The sequence below is a fragment of the Lichenostomus cassidix genome, chromosome 4A, assembly GCF_008360975.1.
Source record: "Lichenostomus cassidix isolate B80296 chromosome 4A, HeHo_3.0, whole genome shotgun sequence".
Classification (NCBI taxonomy): domain Eukaryota; kingdom Metazoa; phylum Chordata; class Aves; order Passeriformes; family Meliphagidae; genus Lichenostomus; species Lichenostomus cassidix.
The window spans coordinates 14,451,670-14,467,404 of NC_139485.1; the positions used below are offsets into that span (position 1 = coordinate 14,451,670).

At 47.1% G+C, this 15,735-nt stretch overlaps 1 protein-coding gene across 1 annotated transcript in view; it reads left to right on the forward strand.

Annotated features, from left to right (window-relative positions):
- Nucleotides 1-15,735, forward strand: part of SH3BGRL (SH3 domain binding glutamate rich protein like) — a 29,557-nt gene that overhangs the window by 10,225 nt on the left and 3,597 nt on the right. The window contains exons 2-3 of the mRNA XM_085060676.1: nt 11,487-11,672; nt 14,251-14,331. Coding sequence (XP_084916802.1) covers nt 11,487-11,672; nt 14,251-14,331 — 267 coding nt within the window. The remainder of the gene's footprint in view (nt 1-11,486; nt 11,673-14,250; nt 14,332-15,735) is intronic.

Sequence of the window (15,735 nt, forward strand, 5' to 3'; positions counted from 1 at the left end):
GTAAACCACAGGGGCCTCATGCAGAACTGTCTGTGCTTTTAACTCCTTTCCTAAACAGTGTTCAGCTCCTCATACAAACACAACCCAACCTGTTTCCCCTCTGCTTTGCAGGGCTCCTCATCGCCAGCAGAAATCCCCAGCCTCTGAAAAATAATTATAGGAGCAGCTGTTTCAATAAACCCCCAAACTGGAGCTATGTGTGTGTTATCTCAGGCTGCTTCCCAGGAAATATTACTGGAGTGCTGGGCTGATGAAGAGGGTGACACCTCAGGGGAACTGAGGTGGGACTTGTGCTGTTTGTGACAATTCTTACAAGGTGGAGTTGCTGCCAGCATTGCACAGACCTGGCCTGAGGTCTTCTGAAGCTAAAGAGGAGGAAGTAATTCTTCTGGCTTTCAGAAAGAGGCTGGCTGAAAAAACCAGATTCAGAACACGACAGCAGGGGTGAGGTCGAGACTATCAGGACTTCTTTAAGCTTCCAGAGCAAGCAGTCAGGTGACCAGTGGCACCTTCAGGGCCTTTCCCCTGTTTTTCTCAGCCACATGGTAAATTTTTGAGTATTTAGGAATATATCATGTGTCAGCTCTTGTGATGCTGAGCCTGACTATCTTGTTGGAGATCAGTCTTCTGTGTGGTAAATTGCTTTATAGTCTGTGCAAAGCCTCTCCATGGGGCTGGGCTGTGGTGTGTTGATACTGTTTGTAAAATCACCAGAAATGATCCCTGAAAGTAAATAAGCAGTGATTTGAAAAAATAATTATTCCTGCTCACTAACAGCTCAGTAAAGGGACCTCTGAGAGGTGAAGAGAAAATTGTTCAAGGAGTCTGTGACAGAGGTAGCTTGAATATAGAGACTGGGTTTTTTGTCTTCTACATGGCAAAAGTTTCCATTTCCCTGTTTTGTGACTCAGGTAAGAGAGACCAGTGAGATGCTGAGGCTATGGAGACACCAGGAATACACAGAACAGCTGCCTGATGGTTGGGAATGCTCCCAGGTCCTGCCAATCTCATCTCTGTGCTGTTCAGGAATTGTTAGTTTGGTACTGGGTGTTGGGAGGAGTGGATCTGTTTGTTTTTATTTAACCCAGCACTGAGTTTGAATGCTGTGACAAGGCACATGGAGACTTCCAGGGAAACTCAGCCTGCCAAGCTCCACGTCTGCTGCAGAAAACAACTGTGTGTAATAAATGAAGAGTTCATACTCTGCTGCTGCTCGTGCTTTGTTAGTGCATAACTGAGATAATGGAGCCTGTATTCCACAGTAGGAAGCTTGCTCTGTGTTGGTTTTGGACCAGATGAGCAGTTTTCAGGCTTATAAAAGTCAAATGCCACAAGACTGACTTAGAAAATTGCCAAGGGTCAATTTATTTAGTATTGTAATGGTGGTTTTTTCCTTTGGATGATGACAATTCCGGGTGCTCTGGTGGTTCATGGATGGTGTTGGTGCATATGGTTAAAGCTTTGACATACATGAGCATTTCTTTACATTCACATTCAAAGGAAGATAAGGGGAGGCTTAGCTCTGGAAGCTTGATTTGGCAACATTTATTCTAGTTAACTTTAGTAGTCATAGCATAAAAATCATCCTGATATGTGAGTATTTGCATTTGCAAGTTCTTTCTGTTGCTGAGTGAAGCAAAAGCCTGCAGCAGGAATGGCCTGAGGCCATGGTTTGATCCCTGCTTTCAGTCCTTATTGCTGCTGCTGGGAGAGGCAGTCCTGCCTGCCCTGGCTCATTTCTTCCCTTTCCTTCTGATGGCACAGGAATCCCCATGAAGCTGTGAGCTGGGCTGGGGCCCCAAACAGACTGCTGGAGGAGATTGCCCAGCTCAGAGCTCCATGGAGCCCAGCCAAGGCATAGCCTGGCACTGACCTCTGCTCTCTGACCAGGGACAGGACCCCAGGGAATGGCTGGAGCTGTGTCAGAGAAGGTTCAGACTGGGTGTTGCAGAAAGATTCCTCATCCAGAGGGTAGTCAGGCACTGGATCAGCTCTCTGGGGAATGGTCACAGCCCCAGAGCTCCAGGAGCATTTGGACAGAGCTCTCAGGCAAAGGCTGGGGTTGTTGGGATGTCTTTGCAAGGCCAGGAGCTGGACTTGATGATCCTTGAGGATCCCTTCCGACTCAGGATATTGTTTATGATTCTAAGAAGTGGTGAATCCATGCTCAGGAACAGGCCTTTGGAGTTTGTGGAGAAAGTCTCTTTCCATAACCTGATTTATGCAGGTTGAGTGTATATGATCCCAATGTGTCTATGGTCCCAGAGCTGTGCTTCTGTGACATATCTCTCCTGGATAATCCTGCCTGGACCTGGTGCTGGAGGAGATGAAGTTTGGGAGCAGCCTGTGCAGAGCCCCTGCATGGAGGGGCTCTGGAGAGGTCAGGCTGTAGGAGTTTGGAACTGCTGCCAGGCACTGCCCAGAGACTCTCCAGAGACTCAGGCTGCTTCCCGTGCAAAGTTCATCCCTAATCAAACACAGCTCCTGCTGGGGTTGTTTGCAGACATCACGTGAAGCAAGGGGAGACTCCTGCTGCTGTCCCTGCTCCCAGGGCCTGGAGCCCAGTGTGAGCAGAGTGAAGAGTGTCCTTGTGTGGGGGGACAAGTGTCTGACACCTCTCCAGATCTGGAACACTTCTCCTGATGTTCAGCCGTTGGAAGCTTCATTTGCATTCACAGTTTTCCTGTGTTCAGACTCTTGGGTTATCTACAAAAAGTAGGTAGAGAAGTTTGGTACCTCTGCTAGTAACAGCTCCAGTGCTGCTAGAGCTTCCTGGGACTTTTGGGTTTTAACTTCTCCCTTGCCCTGGGGAGAAGCTCTCCCCCCAGCTGCTGGGGATCTTGTGTTCCATGTGCACTGAAATACAGTGTAAAAAGACTCGCTGCCATCCCATGAGCAAACGTCTCCATTTTTTGGCTGATGATGGAATGAGATTTAAGTGTTAAAATCTTGCATTAAAATCCCTGCAAATGGAAGTTTTGGCTGCATGTGGTTTGTTTGGTTTTGAAATCCAGGCAAATAATCCCATTGGACATTGCTGTCACTTTTCACAGAATTTTAAAGAAAGGAAAAAAAGGAAGGGAAAATCCCAAAGAAACAGAAAGTCATTCTCTGGATGCATGCAGAGTCTGTGTGTGGAGAGGCAGTCTTTGAGCACGCCATGACTGCTGTGGGGAAGAGCTTTGGCATATCCTGACTTGTGAATGACTTTGACTTGGCAGTAGTGACCCTCTTTAAGCCTTTTACAGAATGAACAGAAGCATGTAAGCAGAGAGAAGAGGGATGTGTCATTTCTAGCTGTGATGAGGACACAGATATCCCGACTAAAGGAGAGTGCATCTGAACTGCACAACCCCCCAGAACACTCCCAAGAGTTTGTGCATCTCTGGTAGGCTTGAGACTGATCTGGGCTCTTGGGCAAAACAACCAGATGCTGCCAGTGCAGTCAGGAGCCTGGACAGGCCAGGAAATGCTGAATGAACAACTGAAACTGTGTCGGGGAGCAGCCAGGAAGAAGGAGAGTTAAAGGTGAATGCACTGTTGTCACCCTTCTTTTCATGGAATCATGGAATGTCCTGAGTTGGAAGGGATCAAGTCCAACTCCTGGCCCTGCACAGACACCCCAACAATCCCACTCTGTGCATCCCTAAGAGCATTTTCCAAATGCTCCTGGAGCTGTGGCAGGGTTGTGACCATTCCCTGGGGGAGCCTTTTCAGTGCCCCACCACCTTTTCCTTGCAGCCAGAAAAGAGAAAGATTTATTCTGAATTTGGTGCTTCAGTAGGAAAAGAGGTGGGGTTTCAGCTGACAGAACCATTTTCATGTACTGGAACAAAATGTGAAGTTTATTAAATGGTACTTTTAAACATGGGCTTCAGGTGTTGCCAGCGATAAGATGTTCTCTGTTAGAATCCTGATAACACCACAATAGTCCTTGACAGGCAGGTGTTAAAGTATGAATGGATTCAGCCCCACACACTTCCCCAGTGCTTGGATATCATTTGTTAAGTGCAGAATTTGCCTTAAGCTGTGATAATAACGTTGATCCTTAAGGTGCCTTCATAGAAAGTAAACCTAAAACACATTAAAAAGTCATCAGGGCTTTGTTAGGCAGTGCTGCTGCTGCTGCGTGCCAGAAGCTGGGGAGATATAAATAAGGAAATGTTACTTGTCCTCCTACTTGACAAATGAGTAAAGGAATCTGCTTTTGGCTGCTGCAGGAGGAAAGTAGCTAAACAGACACTGGATGTGGTGCAGCAAGACAATTCTGACCTATTTGTGGCCTTTTAGTATCTTGTTAGAATTTGACTGTAGTCGAGGTGTGGTGGAATTGGTTGTACTGCATGTCTGACACCAAATTAGTGACACTGAAAAGCCCTGCTGGAACACTGAACTCAAACCCTCCTTGCTGGAGTGAGAGAGAAAAGGTTTCTTATTTTGTCTTAACTAATTCCTTGAATTTCAACAGCAAGTTGGCAGCGTGGCAATTAGAAACCTGCTCAGCTGTGCTGCACTGTGCCAACCAGAGGGGCCAGGCTGGTGTTACTGGTTGAAGTTCCCAAAGCAGCCCAGGGGAGCTAAATGCCAAATCCCCCTGGGATTTTATTCTCTTTGCAGTCTGTGTCAGAGTAAATAAAAGTGAGTGTGAGTTGGGTCTCTAAGCGCCCTTGGCTCTGTTGAAAATCCTGATCCCCAGGACTTTAGTACGTGGAGGTAACATTAACTTTCCTGTTTGGTTCTTCGGGTAAGGAAAAACTTGTTGAATGCACAAGGATCTTTGGACTTGGGTGTTGCTGGTGTGGGATTTAACAAGTTTTTAGGCCTTGGGTTATTGAATGAGTGCAGTTACAATAGCATTATAATCCATGAGAGAAGCTTTTATTTTTTGTTCTCATGAATCAGCTTTTTCATTTATGTAACTTTCTATGGTTTCTGGAGCAAGTCGTGGTCTTGTTTTGGGAAGTGCAGACTTTGTCCTTTGTTCCAGCTATATTTTTGGCTTGTGTTCCAAAATCTGGTCTGTGGGGTGGTACCTTTTGCCCAGCTAAAGCCCTGTTGCAGACAGCCCATGTGCTGCCAGACATGATGTAACCTCCAGGTTAAACTGCAAAAACCTTCTGGTAGCCTGGATTTTCCCCAGCCTTGCTATTGAGTGGTGGTCCTTTTGCATCCTTTCACCTTCTCTTGCTTTTAAAAAGTGTCTTCCAAACCCACATGTGAGCAGCAGGAATGTGGTTGTTGCTCTCAGTGGGAGCTGCAGCCTGTTCCCTCCTACCCCAGGTCTTGGGCTGGTGATGCTGACACAGCCCAGGGTGAATGGGTGCCTGGTGGTAAAAACCATTTCCGAATAAACACATTTTAAGCTGTTGGGGTCTAACCACATCAAACCAGTGCTGCAGTGCAGGATACATGTGGATATGCCATGGGCTTTCCCAAAGGACCCTGCAGGGAGAGAGCCAGTACATATGGAACCCATCTGGACACTGCTGAATTTCTGGAAAATGAAAAAAAGGAGCAGCACAAGTCCAGCCTGAACTTTTCCAGCCTCCTGTGTTTGATTTAGGTCCCGTAAGTTCATGGTGGTTTTGCTGTGTTTGTCCTCAATCTCATTCCCTCCAGACCAGAAACCATCGAGAGAGACAGTGATGGCACTGCTACATGTAATGCTCTGCTTAAAATAACCAGAACAAAGAAGTGCTTTGAGTTCTGTGATGATAATTACCCAGACCTAAAAATAGGCAGATGTTCTACCAGGCAGGGAGAAGTAAGAGTGAGACAGGAATTGCTGGGAGACACCTGGCAAAGCTCTGATCAAGCCAGGTCATTGCTGGAGTTGCCTGCAGGTTTCCCACCCTCTGACCACCATTTACAGTGGCACCACCAGAATTGGCACACTGGATTTTTAAGCTAATGTAGGGGGAAAAATTTGACTTATTCATACAAATAAACCCAACAAAACCACTTTAGACAGAAAAATAGCTTCTGGAATATTAGAGAAAAGCAAAGGCAAACCGTGATGGAGGCCAGGACTGAGGCTGCTCGGAAGGGAGCCCTGCTGCCATGTGTTGGGGTGGAGAAGGAGCTTAGAGGGCCTTCAGGAATCTGTGACATTTAAATCCATGGCTGAGCTGCTGGGCTGTTTAACTCCTGCAAATTAGGTTGTAGTGGGAGGAGAAATTCTAAGCATTTTGCAGCTCATTTGCAAGGATGAACTTCTGCATTAGGGACTTGGGTGAGGAAGGCAAGGTCATTTGAGAAATTAGGTGAGACATACAAAAAACAAACCAAAACCCCCAATTATTTTTTTATTCTAATCCCAAAAAGTGTTATTGGATTGAGGCAGTGTGGCCACAGCTCAGTCCACAGGACACCCTGTGACAAGTCAATTTGTCTTGGCAGCACTTGGCATTCCTCATGCTGCCCATTCCTCCAAGGAAAATCACTTCCTGGGGGTTTCCACCTTCCTGCTGGCTGCCAGTGGAGTTTGCTAAACATTTCTTGCACTGCACTTTTCCCATTCAATGCTTAAATTTCAGCTTATTCATCTTCAGAAGACTCTGAAGCTTCTGGAGAACCGCTGTGTACAAGTCTGGCCACAACCTGGAGCATCACCTGGAGCTTGGACTTCACGTTCCTGCACAAAGCAGCTGCCTCTGGGATTTAAAGATTTGCTCCCAGTAAGGAGGAAGCAGTGTGTTTAAAGCCATCATTGGCACACAATGCAACTGCTCTAAAGCTGTAGTTGCTTTTGTTTATCTAGAGCCCAGAAGGCTGGAATTGGAATTGGAAAAATGAAACTCCTTTTAAATCTAGTGTTGTCTTGCAACTGAATTGAGAACTGTCAGGTCTAATGTGAAAATTAATAAAATCTCTGTTTTTCCCCTGTGTGGAGGTTGGGACCCAGGACCCACAGAAATGGTGGAGAAGCCCTGTGGAGAGGATGGCAGAGCCAGAGTCAGCAACTTTGTTGTTGGATCAAAACAGCAGCACTCAGACTGTCAGCTTACTTTGGGTTCCAGTGGTCCATAAATAGATTTCCAAAACATGTCTATTGTCCAACAAGGGATTTATTTATAAACTGAAAAAATAACAAGACTGAAAATAACCAACCCAAACCCCTTCTTGGCCAGCAGTGTGGACTGGACTGTTCAGTGTGTGTGCCTGTGTAGACCAAACGAGATAGAAACTTCTGTGAAGTTCAGTTCCAAAAGGTGTTTAAAAAAGTTTTTCCCTGCATTGGGGTAGTGGCAGCATCATCCATGCCTCCTTTCTGCTTATTATCTTTTAGCTGAGGGATTTTTTTTAACTTTTTTTTTTTTTTTTTAAATGAGTAAAGATTTGGAAGAGAATCTAAAATGTTGCAGCATTTTCTGGAAAGTTTATTCCCACTTTGGGGTTAAAATTGTAGTTTTTATGGACAGATTTTTTGTCAAACATCACCTGTTTGTACTCCTGGCAGCTTTGACGTGATTTTTCTTGTGTTGCTGACATCGCTGATGGGAGTTAGATCTAAGAACAGTAAATTGAATTTCTGATGTGTTTTCAAGTGAGGGGCAATACTTGTTCACAATTCTACACTCGTATTAATAATGTTATTTTGTGCCCATGCTCTGTTGAAAGCTTAATGTTTCATGATTGCCTTGTAACTGGAAAAGAAGGGAATCTTGATACACAGTGGATTTTGTAGCACAAGATCACAGTGTGGTGGTGAGACTTTGCTTAACCACCAATAACTTGCCGTAATGCTGTTTCTGTGTCTGGAACAGACCCTGAAAGCCAAAACAATGAGAAAATAGATTCATTTCATTAAATGTCCCTTTCAATATTATCTTGGGAACATCAGCAAGAAGTAAAACATTTCGACTCACCTCAGGAATTGTTTTTCTCCCAAGTGTGTGTTGAGGCAGAGAAACCAGGACTGTGTTTCTGTTTCTGGGGTGGGGGTCAAGGCACCTGTGAGCAACACTGGCTGTTCCCATTCCCAAAGGGCATCCTCTTTACCAGGCAGGGCAGTGGGAGCTCTGGAGGATGCAGCCCTTCCTCCTGGCAGTACTGACCTCACCTGCTTCCACCCCTTCTCCTTCCATCCCTCTGTCTCCATCCCACCAGGATTTTCCCTCAATCTCCATCCATCCATTTTGCTCATTCCCCCCGCTCCTGCCCCCAGCCTCTTCCCTTCCTTACAGCTGTCTGTCCATCCCTATCCTTGATTTCTCAATTCTTGTGCTTTTGTGTCTCCACAAACCCCCTGTCTCACCAGTGCTGTCCCAAGCCTCAGGGCCCTGCTGGGCTCTCAGCTCCTGCGCTGACTCTCGGCACATTCCCGGCTCTGCGCAATGTGTCAGGAGCACTCGGAATAAGCACGGATTTTCGTGTTTGCCAACTGCAGTGAGCTGCACTTCAGGGGCCAGAATGGCTTCAGACATGACAGTTGTTTACGTAGACTGAGGTGCAGGGTCTGGGAAGGCGCTGGCCACTGTCCATGCCTGCTTCAGCAACGGGAGAGGTTTGCTGGGAAGCGAGCGCTGCGTGTTGACAGGCACATCCTGAAGAAAGGCTCCTCGCTCCTTCCCAAACATGGGCAGCAGGAACCATCTTCAGCCTCTGTCCTGAGGAGAACGTGTGCCCTTTCAAGTAAGACAAAACACCCTGAAGCAGCAGCAGACGTCTCTTGCTCTATTTTCAGCCCTTCCCTCCCAGTGCTATTCCACTGCCTGAGATTAATGGAAGTTTTCTAAATAAAATCACATAAAATAACAGGATTTGGCAGCTTGGTGTCTCTTCAGCCCAGCGGTTGGTGCCCTGTTTCTCTGGAGCATTTACTGCTCATCACCGTGGCCAGAAGACTTGTCTGAGGAGCTTGGGAGGAAAACATTGCTGCTTAATCTTCCAACTTTTTTTTGTCTCACCAGAAAACAAGGGTTCCGCACTAATATTCCTCATACATCAACACCATCCTTGCTTTTTCTGTAGAATTCTCTAGAGAATTACCTCTCTTGACTACAGATGGCCTGAGAGTAACACAGAGACCAAACTTCTATGCTTGCCTTCCAATGGTGCCTTTTCTAGCAGAAAAAACCCAATATTTCCAGCTTTGCCACTCTTCAAAAACAAGCAGAGAGGTTGTGATCACCCTTTGGAGCCACAGTTGTCAGTTTGGGATGTGCTTGTACCTCCTGGAGCTGAAAAAACAACCCAGAGATTGTCCCACTGTGAGATGCTGGGAGGGGTGTGAGGATGTGTGTGTGGCTAAAACACCATCTAATAGTCAAAATTATTCAAAAAATAAAATGACTTCTCAGGAGATCAAAATGCCGATTCCTGTCCAGCTCAGAGCTCTTGTTTTACGTGGGAGAGTGTATAGGTTAATCGTAGATCGGGTAAAAACTTGGTTTTCTTTAATTCCTTAATGATTTTGGGACATCTCAAAGTGTGTTCTCTCTCAGCAACGGATTTTGGACAAGTTAAGGACCTAAGAGTAATAAACTACTTGGATCTGTAGAGATTGTAGGAGATGGTTAATTAAAATCTAACTGGTTCAGGGAAAAAAATTTACATTTACTACCAGGTCCTACTGACAGAGGAGTTTACAATTCCAAAGGCCTTTCCCTTATTTTAGCCCTACAGAACAGTTCATGAAGGAAGTACTCCCTTTTTTTTTTTTCAAGAGCTGTAGAGCACAACAGAGAAAAGCTTCCCCTGCTCCTCCCTCCTGCTGTTAGAGACAGGCAAAGAAACCTCTTACCCAGAGATTTGAGTCTGCTGAGAATGTTTTTATACAGCCTCTACACAAATTATTTCCTCAGGGCGGTATTAACTCCTCCAGCTTTATTTATTTTTAGCCACGATGAAAATTAGCAATATCCTTGCGTTTCAGGGTGCTCACATAGCAAGTCCAGCAGCTCCTGGGCTGATGTAGCTGGAGGTATTACATGGGTTTTGCAGCTTCCCTGCTGGGCTGGGAGCACATTGCCCTCCGTCGGGAGAGCAGGATTGGTCCCTTTGTGCTGGAGGCACCTCTCCCGAGGTCTGCTTGAACCTCATGGATGGAGCAGCAACAGACTGAGTCAGGGGATGCTTGAAGATTCCATCCTTGGAATTGCTGGGCTCTGCTCCCCAACCCACATCCTTCAGGGCAGCACTCTCCCCACACTCCCTCCTGCTCCCGTTGCCCTCGGTGCGGCTGGGTGCCCGTGGGTGTGGGGCTGTGCAGGCTGGTGCCCGTGGGTGCCCGTGGGTGTGGGGCTGTGCAGGCTGGGTGCCCGTGGGTGTGGGGCTGTGCAGGCTGGTGCCCGTGGGTGCCCGTGGGTGCCCGTGGGTGTGGGGCTGTGCAGGCTGGGTGCCCGTGGGTGTGGGGCTGTGCAGGCTGGTGCCCGTGGGTGCCCGTGGGTGCAGGGCTGTGCAGCCCGAGGCACAGGCTCCATATTTGGCTCTGGGCTGGCTGTCCCTGACCCTGCGGCTCTGTCTTTTCCCGTGGCCGTATATGGAGCGGCTGCTCCGGGAGCTGCGGCTGACCTGAGTTAGCACCAGCGCAACATCTGTGTGAAACGCTCCTGGGGCCCCAGCTCATTAGGGTAAAGCCGCTCCTTGGACTGGCTTTGCAGTGAAGGGGTAATTTTAGGAAAACAAATTTCCCATTAAATTCCGCTTTTTTATTGTTTGCTAGGATGTGCATGGTTTTAATCTCCTTTGTGGTGGTAAAGTCATGCAGAGGAAGAGCAGAGCATAAGCAGAACATCTTTGTGTCAAGAAGTCAGTAACTCATAATGACAGTAATAAAAACCACCTTCCCTGTGCAGAGCCAACACCATGCTTGCCACACAGATCCTGCTTTTCCCTTGGATGCTGTGTGAGCACAAGGATGGGTGGCATCAGGTGTGGGACTTCAGCCAGTCTCCCTAACATGAGTGAGGATGGGGATGTAGAGTCACAGCTCACCAGAGACTGTACCTGCACCGCTAGCACCCAGGACACAGTGGGAGAGGGGTTTTTGTACAAAGAAACATGAACCAAAAATGTTTGGGGAGATCTCTTTTGGCACCGAGGTGGACAAAAACCTGGACTCCGAGAAGGAGGGGTTCAGCCTGTGCTTCCAAGGGCACAAGGGCTGGTAGTACCTCAAATGTGCCTCCAGCAAACTCCACTCACCCAAAAAAACCAAAGTTCCCCTGAGTTAACTAAAATCTGGCTTGCACAAGGGCCCTGCTCACACCTCTGCTTTTGGGTGGGCACCTTTATGGTTCACAACACTCACATATGTATAGGGACAGCATCTTTAGGCTTCAGCCTGTCAGTTATGTGGGAGCCAAGCCAAGGCTCAGATCTGATTCTTTAGAAGATACTTTATGATTCTAAGAATTTTCTTACCGCTCCTGTTTCCACCGTGGTTTGCACCCCCAGGTTTCTGCATCGAGCCCTGGAACTGCATTAAAAATTATTTCACTGATTTTGTTTGCCTTCTCTGCCCCCTCCCTCTTTTGTGACAGATTAAAAAGCAGCAACAAGATGTGCTAGGCTTCTTGGAAGCGAACAAAATTGAATTTGAGGAGAAGGACATCGCGGCCAACGAGGAGAACCGGAAATGGATGCGGGAGAACGTCCCTGAGGACAGTCGGCCAGCGAGTGGGAACCCCCTGCCGCCCCGGCTCTTCAACGACAGCCGCTACCTCGGGGTAAGGCCTTGCTCCTCTCCCTGTGCTCACCCCACTCCTCCTCCTCCTCCTGCTCACTGCCACAGCCCATGCTTCACTGTTGTAGTCACCTGCAGCTGTCCAAACTGGGAAGGCTGTTGGACATTTGCCCCCATCTTGGGCTTTTAGTAATAATTGATTCTTGAATGTTCCAGTCACACCATGGGAAAGATTAAAATGTGGACCTCTTGATTCAGATCCCACCTTACAGGGTCTATAGTTTTTTTCCTGTGGGTTTTTTCTCATCTTATGGTTCTGAAGGTTCCCATGTTTTTTAATCCTCATGTTCTCCGTGATGGTGAAGTAACACCTCACAGAAATCTGGCCCTGTTACACCAACCTTATGTTCTGTAGCAAGGTCAGAGATGTGCTCTGCCCATGTGGGGTTTGCCAGTAGGTGTGAATCCCAGGTCATGTGAAGTAGTATCAGTCATGATCATAAATCAGTTTTCTGATCCTTCTTGGGATCAGCTCTGTGTGCTGCTTGCACAAGGAAGGCTGCTGTGGTTCACTTACTCCAGTGCCTTGGACAGATTAAAACTCGTGTTGCAAACACAAAGCCTACTGTAATTATTTTAATGCTTGATCAAAAGTAAGTTGCCCTGAAGTACTTGCACTCAGCTGGCCATGCTTGAATGATTATTAGATTAACTGTTAGTTTTATTTTTAAAACTTAGTATCTTCTGAACAGAGCTCACAGTGTGCATTCCTCTGGTCCTTTTGAAGTCTGGTTTTGACCTGCACAATCTGTAAATCAGGACCTGCCAGTTCTGGACTTTTGTGAGACAAATCTGTGCCTACTGAAAGAAATTATTCTCAGTGTGCCAAGAATTTTTCTTGCTTGTAATAGGAGCAGAACTTGAAATAATATCCACAGTGAGCTGTTGCGCCGCTTAGTTCTCAAAATTTTACTGACTGGTTGTGACATGGAAAAAAGGTTGATTTGGAGTGACAGTTGTAAGGATCAATAGTTGTCCTAGAAGGGGCAGGTCACAAGGTTCTTTCTCTGGGTTTACTTCATCCCCAAAACTTGGTTGATGCCACTTTGACCTTTTGAAGTTTGGTCAGTTTGTGTTGCTGAATTCGAGTTGCTACAGTTCAGCTTTCGGGAAGGTAAAAGTTAATTCTGTGCCCAGAATTTGAACCTCTTTCTGTTTTTATCTGATGCCTCTCGAGCGTGAAGTTCCCTCTTTGTTCCATCTGATGCAGCACAACTGGCAGAGCAAAGAGCAAATTGGCTTTCCTGGCCCATGCACAGCAGAGAGGTTGGAACTGGGGATGCTGTGCAGGCTGGCATGAGCCCTGCTCCTCAGGCCCTGGAATTCCTGTCCTGGGAGATGCTGTGGAGCAGGCTCATGGACCATGCACCAGCAAGATAAACAATTCCTTTGTTATCAAGCAGCCCCAGTCCTGTCAACAGAAAGGCTTCAGGGAGGATTTACCCTAATTGTACACATTTTTATCAAACCAGCACGCAAATGCCGTGTGTGCAAATGGAGCAATAATTTAATATCCCTGAAGTCCAGGCAGCTGGAATCTTCCGGTCCCTGTACTTTGTTCTGTTCCAGCTGCAGCAGACTCTCCTTAGAGCTGCCCCTCTCTGCTGTTCTCAAACAGCACTTGCTGTTCCTTAGGCTTTTGCCTCCCAGACAGTCAGGAATCCGGAGCAGCGTGCCCTGAACAGCTCTCCCTGACTGCAGCCTGAGACTGAGCTGCTGCCTGCCCTGGGCTTCCCAAATAGGATTCCTGCATCCAAATGTTGCCCAGGAAAGCTGGAGAAGGCTGGTAATGTGCATCAGTTGAAAAGGGAGAGCAGGAAAGTCACAGGACTGATCCCTGCTGAGTTCAGAAGTCAGAGTGAGAGAATTATGTGGTAACTCAGACAACAGTGAGCTTGCACAAAACTTCTGGTTCCTGTAGTTGGGGTTTGGCAACCTGTATTTCTTCTTATTTATTTATTTATTACCTTAATTTTTCTGGGAAGTGGCTCTGTGTGTTTAGGGCATTTGTAGTGCACTGTAAGAGAACTGTGCCACCCCATTGTCTTCACTTGCACAGACTAATCCTTAGTGGGAAATGTGACAGGGAAGGTGCATTGTCAGTGTAAAGGTTTCACTTGAGCTTCTGACAGGTTTAAGAGCTGCTGGAGTCCACAGCTGCACAGCTGCCATTTCTGTCAGGAACTAGGAGTGACATCTGGGAACATCAGGGTTTCTGATGACAACATCCAGGCTCAGCTGCTTCTGCAGGAGGGACATCCACACCAGACCAATGACACCTGCCTTGCTGTGGAGCCTGTCCCTCTGGGAAAGGCTGGAGTATTTCACAACATCTTGTTGGGACATGGAATGAATTCCCAGCTTATCCCTTTCCAGCCAGACCAGTTTGTGTGCTGTTAGTGCTAATGCCACATACCTGAGCTGACACTGGATTTTGCATTCGGCCACAGGAAGCAGTTTGCTTGGTGTGGGCTGGGTGACGCCTCAAAATGAGCTGAGATTATTTCTGACAATTCATTCCTCTGTATTTGTTATCTCCTCTCCCTCCTGCCATGGTGAAGGACTACAATGCTTTCTTCGAGGCGCGGGAGAACAACGCTGTGTACGCATTTCTGGGCTTGACTGCACCTCCTGGGTCAAAGGTAGGTGAGCACCTCCTTTCAGTGAGTCAGCCTGTGCCTTACACCTCCTCTTTCTCTGCTCACAGCAGGATCTGCATGTGTGCTGTGGTTGTCCCCATCAATCTCCCCGGGAGATACTCAGTCTCCAGAGGCTCTCAGGCTGCAGCTTCAAAAGAGTAGTTAATATTTGCAATGAAGAATGTATAAGAAATCTAGATGAAAAAAGTTGTCCCAAAATCAAAGAATGTTTTCAGTTCTGTAAAATAATTTAATTCATGTGAAATTTTGATGAGATTTTTCTTACTAGAAAATCCCTTGAAACCAGAGCCACTGTTTCTGAAATAACATGGTCTTACTTCAGAGTAATTTTTTCCTCCAGCTTGTTATCTGAAGCTTATTTTCCTTTGCCAATTACAAACTGGGCTGCTGCTTTGCGGATGCAATGGGCTGGAATTCTCCTTTTGATTTTGATAGGATAAGACAAGCCTGCTTTATACGTTTCACTTGACAGCAGCAGGATCCTCCAGGTCACTTCCAGCTTCCTTGTTCCAATGGATAAACATGCCGTTCCCTTTCAGCTTTACTCATGTACGAGTCAAAGGTCGTGCTGTGCACATCACTAAGAGACCTAATTTTAAAGGTGGATGGTGACCCATGAGCAGTGAGCACTGCACGCTGTGAGGCAGTCTGAAGCAGTTTTGGGAGCCAAATTTGCAGCAGTAGCACCACTGGTGGGAATGGTGTGAGGAGAAAAAACTGCCTTGCACAGAGCAAAGCCTGGGATCTGCACCCCAGCATTAGCCACTGCCAGCATCAGACCAGCTGCACACAGTGCCACAGTCCTGGTGAAGTTCCTTGGAACATCTGCACTGCAGTGCTCAGCAGAGTGTGCAGCATGGAGCCAAGGAGTGAGGAAGCAATCCTGAGACTGTGGGATGCCGGGAAGCTCGTGCCTTTCCCCTGGGAAGTGCAGTGGTACCGGAGAGCAGCTGCTGCCATAACAAATCAGGTCACCTGTCTTGGTAATGTTGGGAACGTTGCTGCTTCCCAGACCTGCCGGCTGGCAGGAGCAGCCACCATGGCTGTCAGGAGCTCTGATTGTGTCCTAAGGGATGCTCCAGTTCTGTCCTCACCTAAGGAAAAAGTGAATTTTAAACAGGAGGGATAGAACACAGTTGTACTCTGCTGAATTTCCATGTTGCATTGGGCTGATGATGGTAAAAATAACCTTTGCAGAAGTGCACTTGTACCCCCTGCATCCTGCTCTGGGGCTGATTTTGGGAATTCCTCCCACAATTAGGATGTCCAGTCAAGTTGGTTGCCTGCTGCTGAGGAGGGTACATGGATTTGTAGGTGTTGAAATTGGCATTTCCAGCATAGCTGTGTGCAGCTTGGATATAATGCTGTAGGGAATAGCATGGCATC